At 36.8% G+C, this 7,337-nt stretch overlaps 1 protein-coding gene across 1 annotated transcript in view; it reads left to right on the top strand.

Moving 5' to 3' along the window:
* Positions 1-1,454: 1,454 nt before the first annotated feature.
* TMEM67 (transmembrane protein 67) overlaps positions 1,455-7,337 on the top strand; it is a gene marked incomplete at its 3' end in the record, with an annotated part of 14,079 nt that continues 8,196 nt past the window's right edge. The window contains 8 exon segments of the mRNA XM_010076361.1: positions 1,455-1,535; positions 2,240-2,333; positions 2,536-2,635; positions 3,087-3,156; positions 3,250-3,324; positions 4,559-4,621; positions 6,998-7,152; positions 7,274-7,337. The exon segment at positions 7,274-7,337 is cut by the window's right edge and continues 21 nt beyond it. Coding sequence (XP_010074663.1) covers positions 1,479-1,535; positions 2,240-2,333; positions 2,536-2,635; positions 3,087-3,156; positions 3,250-3,324; positions 4,559-4,621; positions 6,998-7,152; positions 7,274-7,337 — 678 coding nt within the window.

The raw sequence follows: 7,337 nt of genomic DNA, 5'->3' as shown, positions 1-7,337 counted from the left end.
GGCCAGGATCCGCACAGGCACAAGCGGCCACAGCACGGCTTTGGTACCTGTGTCCGAGATCCATCCCAGAGAAACGTCTGTAGGCCGTCCGGTGTAATCTTTCTTTCCTCAGGGGTTTCTGTGGCTTTAGGTATTCTCATTTCATCAGTAAAATTCTATAGCGCCTGGAATTTCTGTTCCTGAACGCTTCTGTAACTTGAAACTTCTTGGCAAAACTTCAGCGTCTGAGATGTTGAGTAGTTTTCAGACCCGATGATGATATGGGTGTCTAGGTAAATAACTCTCTTTTAGGCTTCAGCGTTCCTCTAAATGAAGGGCTTCAAGGAGAGATAAACTCCAGGGGGAGGTGAAGGATTAATTTTTGCCCGCAGCATCTGACTGGAGCAGTGTAGGGAGCTGCGGCTCAGTCTGCTGCTTGCGTCTGGTCTGAATTCCGCTTGGGACTGCGGGAGCCTGCCCGTGGCTGGCTCATCACTGTGGGTTCTGCTTTCCAGCAGTATCTCTAAAGATTTAGGTATCATCACGGTGAATGTCACAACTCAATCTCTTCATTGACCTGATCCAGTTCTTCTTTAAGTATAAATTGTTGATCATTTTGACTAATGTTTTGCTTCGGTAAAACTGATCTCATGAGGATGTACTTTAAGGTTATAAAACTTTTCACTGAATTTGATGTGATTTTTACATGCACAGTTCAATAAACTTAAATAATAATACATTTAGTACATAGAATCAATTTTGGTTTATAGTATGTGTTTAAAAATGTGGAGAGATGTCCATGGTAGTGAGACTGAAAAAGTTTCTGAAACAAAGGTTGTTGAGCACTAGCAGGTGTGCACTATGATGTGCCATGAAAGTGTTGTTTACTTTAATTTCATACTAAATGTTAAGTATGTTCTGTTGTTCACTGAAAACCATTCAGTATAAAGTTTGATCTCCATGCACAATTTTAAAAGCTTTGAGTTTAAATAACTTTACAAACTACAGTTATATATTTTGAAAAATGTGTGCATATAAACATGTTCTGTTTTTAGGACTGACTTCCTATTCAAAGGATAAAAACTCTGTACAAACACGTAATGCTGGTGTTACGGAGAGGATAGGCTAAGAATGACACTGTGGCAAGATTTAGATGAAGAGATTATATCTGTCATTAGACCAACTGATATAGTTTAGTTTAAAAAACCCACAAAAACACAAGCTCTGGGTTCTTGTTCCCCCTGCTATGTCAGTCAGCCTAGTAACGTTTTCCTAAAACAGCTTTGTACAAACTGTAACATGAACATTTTTTAAAAAACAAAGTGATTTTCACAGACATTTTGCTCAGAGGATTTATTTGTCTGTCTAATGTGTATTGATCTCAACAATAGCAGTTGTTCTTAGGATTCTGTGAAAAAAAGAAAAAGTTTTGTCTAGATTAAAAGTGCTTTTTTTTTTTCCCCCCAGGTAGTTCATGTGTATGTCAGCCAGGATACAAGATGGTTTCTAGTAATGGTGGGTCCTCTGTTATTTGTGAAAAATGCCCATCAAATATGGTAAATATTGAATGTCTCATACTTTGCCATAATAATAATAATAATAATAATAATAATAATGCTTTTTATAATTTTGAATTTTTTTCCTGACTGCAAGTTATTTTTACTAATTTAAAATTATTTTGCATCATAGTCTTTGCTTAGGAATTTTTAAGACCATGCTTATAGGGAGTATTTTTTTTCTCTTTAGAACTGTTTATTACAATTTTTTTTGCAGGCATTTTGTCATTATAAAATTGACCCTGTAAACAAAGTATTTTAAATGTTTAATTTCCTTCCACTGCTTCTCTTTTCTTCTTCATGTTATGTTACTCTTGCCCAAAGACCGGAGTTTTATTAGATGCTACAGATACTTTTCAGTTCATAGGTATCTCATTGGATTATTTATATGAATCCTATTATTGTAATATATAGGCTGTATCTTTGTAGTCCCTCATAACTTTGTCTTTTTACTTCAAAATGAGCTGCTGCTATAATGTCTCTTTAATTATCTATATCTTTGTAGTTTGGTCAGTTTTTGCATAGGAATTAATTTTGCCAGATTGTGTAGCCTTTTTTTATCTTTAAAAGCTTCATGACTGTTATTGATGTTGTTGTATCTGAACACATTTTCTAGTGAATAACGTCTGGATCAGGCATTCTTCACAAATACTTGGTGATGTCTATATTTTTGAAAATTATAATAGTTGTGTGTTTTATTTTAGAGCGGAGTTACTCAAGATGGGTGGAATTGTATTACTTGCCCTAAAGGCCTAACTTTGGACGGAAAATGTAAATGCCCCAGTAATGAAATATTAGGTAAGAAATATATCTGAGTTATGAGATATTAGTGCTTATTTTAGATATTTGAGTTTATTAAGACATACTCTTCTGAAAATTCCTCTCCTCTCCTCTCCTCTCCTCTCCTCTCCTCTCCTCTCCTCTCCTCTCCTCTCTCTCCTTTCCTCTCTCCCCTCTCTCTCCTCTCTCCTTTCCTCTCTCCTTTCCTTTTCTCTTTTAGTGGAAAGAAGTACTGATGGCATTTTGCTTAATGAAGCATTGTGCGTACAGTGTGATGGAAGAGAGCAATCCTTCTCTGCTTCAGATCCGTCAGGAAATAGGTGAGTATTCTTTGCCTTTTTTGATGATAAATTTGAACACATCATGTTCTGTTGAAATGGAACATTCTTGAGAGACAGAGTCTGTATCTTTACGATGACAGTTTTAAAGCAGTGCCCTGGAAATTCTCAACCTCGTGTCGTACTCAATATCTTTCACTGAAGTCCTTGCATGAACAGTGACTTGGTTTGTTTTTGTTTTGCTTTAGTGTGACTACAAGGGGGCTTTAGACTGGAAGCAGAAACAGAATTCTTATTTTGATAATTAATTATTTCATTTATTTTCTACTTCACTGACAGTAGAAACAAATCAGCAATGTCTTTTGGATTTCATTTTGAACTGGTGAAGGTGCTGACAGCATTAGCAGGCATGCTATGTAATCAGATTTCAACAAGTACTAAATCTCATACTTAACTACATTTTAAGTGTATTCTTTATGTTTGTGATCCATAGGTGTGTAAGATGTGAACAAACATTCATCAATGTAAGCAAGTCTTGTGACTGCAGCAGCCCAAACATTTTAGTAAGTAGAAGAATTCTTATTGTATTGCAGCTCAGAAAAAGAAAAGTTATGTTGACAAGTGTATAAGTTTCCTTTTTTTTTTTTTCCCTCCAGACTGGGGGATTGTGTTTCAGTGCTAGTGCAAGCTTACCCCCAAAGGGAGTTGCAACTGTTCGTTTTGGACAGCTAGTAAGTGTATTTATTCTAAACGCTATCTCATTATTTATTTTCAGTAAGACTTTCAAATTCTGTTCCTGAAAAACAAAGGTGGTAGTTTGTTGTCTAATCACAGTGATTGCAAAGTAATTTGCATCAAGATAGAGTGTAGACATGTACAGCAGGCAGGCATTGTTCTAAATGAATATGTTTAAGAAAATTCATGCCCTCTTGGAAACTGAAAAAGGGAAGTCATTTATGTAAGCTTAGTATAAAATCAAGTAGCATATGGTCTATTGTATTAATTCTATGTATTTAAAACACACTCTTTTATCACAAAAAAACATGCTGAAGAGTCCGTTAGGGCCTCTCAGCTTTTTTTTCTTTCTTTTTTTTAATATGTAAAATTAGTATTCATATAAAATATTTGAAAGAAGATATAAGGATTGAAAGGACATTTGTAGTTTTCAGATGGTTAGAGCTGATAGAAGAAAATGAGATACAGTTTGAGATAGTGTATGAAATTGTTGAGCTCCTTGAACTGGCTAATCATATGAATGAGAATATGTTCTGTTGAGAACAATGAAGGTGTTTGCATTGTTTTAGCTAATGAACTTTTATTAGTTGTAAAATCTTCTTGAAGTTAGGACTATTTTCCATGTAGTTCTGAATTCAGGAAGTGCTGTGTGGCCAATAAATGTAGTTTGTTCTTAAATGAATTAAAATTAAAGGCTTCTGCTTGAAAGAAAGCAAAAAGCTGTCTTCAGTTTTCCAGACAGCAAATATTGGTCTTGCTTTCTGAATATGTAGTCTTCTAAGTAATATTTTCTTGAAAACATGCCTTCTCAGTTGCTTACAGTATGTACGAAAGCTATGTTTAGTTCAAATATGAGTAGTTATAAAAAGCAGATTGTGAAATAATTTGGCAAATTTGGTCCTGAGTTAAGTTTACCACCTAGTCAACAACTTGCCCTTGAAATCATTAGTACTTCCCTTGTGCAGTAAAGAAAATTCCTTTGTGACAGAATCCATATTAAAAAGTTCGATATTTCTGCTCTTGTTGTGTATATTTTGTCTAATTTAGTGAAGTGAAACAAATTATTGCATGATGGTTCTGTTTTGAACTGAGATGGTTTAGACATTTACAAAGGACAGACAGCTCTTGGGAAAAGTAGGTAGCATCTTTTAGCTAACATAGTTTTTCAGACTGTTACATTATGGATAAGCTGTTATGAACAAAAACAGTGAAGCAGTTCCATCTTTACAGGGTTTAACACTGACATCAGCATGGTTTCTGAAAAACCTGGAGTCCTCAGCCTCTGCCTGTTGGGTGAGTTTCATTAATGTTTGCAGTTTGCTTTTTAATACAGAAGCGATACTCTGTATAAAAGCATGGCACTTTATTTTTTGGAAGTTAGCTTGCTTATTTTTAAAGAATTGTATTTTGAGATGACAGTAGATAAGAAAGAAATATACACAGAATGTTTAGAAAGGATATTGAGCACTGTTCAGTGTTAATGCAAGTCTCCAGGGTTGGAATCTTCACAAGGTGAACGGTGTTAAATAAAAAAACCTGCAATAGTAGGTATGTGAACTGTTATTGGGTATATCCAGTAAGGGATCACTCAGAAAATTAACTTCTTACATGTTCGGTATTGATGGGCAGCTGGTCTTCACCTATTATCTGGATTTCAGTTAACATTTTGTTTTGTGATGGAGAAGGATAACCATAGAACCATCCTTTTTACCTTTGCTTTGATTTATGTATGCAAGTGTTATTTACCATTATATTGGTCTGGGTGACAATAACCGTGGGTGGGAGAATGGCTGTGGCAACAGAATCGTGCACACCTGTTAAGGGGATATGCTTCTGCCTCCTTTTTACTAACTCTGTTGTCACACATCCTCATTTCCCTTCCGTATTCCTCTCCTCAAAATCAGATTTTAGCTTCTCAGGCCCTACCTTTTCTCCCAATCTGTCATGACCCAAAGAGTTACCTGGCCTACAGGTGATGATGACAACAGTGGGCTTGCAGAATTCCGTAAGGCACAAGCACATGGAGCCTTTCTTTCCTACATTTCTTTATTACAGGTTACTGCAAATTACTACTAGTAAAGTGAGTAGAGTTATGACTAATAAAACAAGTATATATGTATTACAATGGTAGCAGCAATCAATAGTAGCAGTGAGCATATATTTCAATATTGCAAGTTACTACAAAATTATTACTAGTAAAGCAGCAGATACACTTGTGATCAGTTCCCTATATGCGTGCCTGTGTGTATATGCTATTCAAAATTGTACCAGTACAGTGCTCACCAAACCACTCCAAGGAGTGGGGCCTCGAAATCAATGACGGACAAAAGTCTCATTTCGAAGATGATCCGTGTTGCGGAGTCTGGAGTCAGCCAGGTGACCCTAGCGGTGGTCTGATAACTTGCCTAGGAGAGCTCAAAGAAAGGTTTGTGCAGGGGGAGTTCTCTGTGTGTGTGTGAGAGAGAGAGACAGACAGACAGACAGGGACGGATTCACCCTCCCTTTTGGGCAAAAAATAAGTTATTTTTATGTCTCGGAGACACAAGGGGGCACAGGACAGCACCACCTGGAACAGCCAGTAGATGATGATGTTTTATATTCTCTCAGACCAGTTTTTATTTTTCCAGACTGTTTTTCTGCTCTTTCAGCTAGAAGAGCCAATAGCAGTTGCTGATTTTTTTCTTAGAATGTTTTCCATCTTTTCCAGACTATTTTTCACCTTTCCAGATGATAAGTTGGTGTTACAGCTCCTTGGTTTTGTGCCTGTCAGTGGTATCTCCAGATACCTCCGGTGTCTGGGTACCCAGCTGCACTTCTCAAGGATATTTCTGATTCCTCAGCCTAGTTCCCAGGATGGCAGGTGTTCTCTGTTCTCTCTGTCACTATTTCAGGAGATTTCTGTTCAGTATTTTCCCAGATCACCTTTGTGGTTGCCCCCATCACCATCTCATATACACAGCTCTGAGACGTATTCTCCTGCTTATCCCGTTCTTTTTTACAGACTGAGAATCTCCTCATCACTTACATAAGTTTATCCTGTTTGCCCACCTCAGCCTGCTCAGCCCTTCAGAGCTGCCTGACAGCAATGTGCACCCACCAGTCTGTCCCACACAAAGGGAATAGGTGGTGACAAGTTAATACTAATGCAGTGATCACTGTACACAGATGCCAGGCATCACTTCTGTCTACTACATGGCAGTGGTTTGTTTACCAAAATTGAACAATAGCAGAAATACAGCATAGTTTAGGAGCAGCAGAATAGAAAAAGTACTAAAACTGAAAATAAGATATAGACGATACATGTGACTATAGTTGTCAGTCTTAGGTCTTTGATAGAGTCATCTTTGTCATGCAGCCTAAGTAGTGTTAAACATTTTGATTCTTACTTTGTTTTCTGAATGCAAATTTTGACATTTCTGTCACATCATACCATCTAGCTGATGTAACTGAAATAAACTGAAAAAATTAGAGCATTGATTTCATGCTGCCATCTGCAGCATATGGAACCTGAATAGCTGGGAGAAAGTATTAGGTGTTGACAATATGAAATTACTTTCAAGTGAAAATGAGGGTTTAGGAGTGGCTTATTAAACATTAGTTTTATGACTGCCTCACCAAAAGCAGAGGTAAATAAATAGTTTTCTGTGTTCTTGTGTTTTTCCACTGCAGTTGTACTCTAATCTAACAGCATGCCAAGCTCTTGGAAACATGTGTGTGATGAATATGAACTCATTGAGTTCTTCAAGCACTGATGCCTGTGGTTTATTTCAGTATATTTATGTCAGTACCGCAAGGCTAGGCACTGTTCATTCAATACCCTACTGGTAAGTTACCTTTTCCATAACTTTCAGTCTTTAATAATGTTTTATGGAAATTATTATTCTAAATGTTCTTTGATGCAAAAACATTATGTTTCTTTAGAGAAAACATTGTAATTGTTTTCAGGAGGCATAATCTTCCATGGCTATATTACGGTGATCAACCAGGATTAGCATCCCGAGTGCTTGAG

This window comes from Pterocles gutturalis, unplaced genomic scaffold, assembly GCF_000699245.1.
Source record: "Pterocles gutturalis isolate BGI_N339 unplaced genomic scaffold, ASM69924v1 scaffold24408, whole genome shotgun sequence".
NCBI classification, from domain to species: domain Eukaryota; kingdom Metazoa; phylum Chordata; class Aves; order Pterocliformes; family Pteroclidae; genus Pterocles; species Pterocles gutturalis.
Note: the sequence above shows the minus strand (reverse complement) of the source record. Positions and strands in the feature narration are given on the sequence as shown.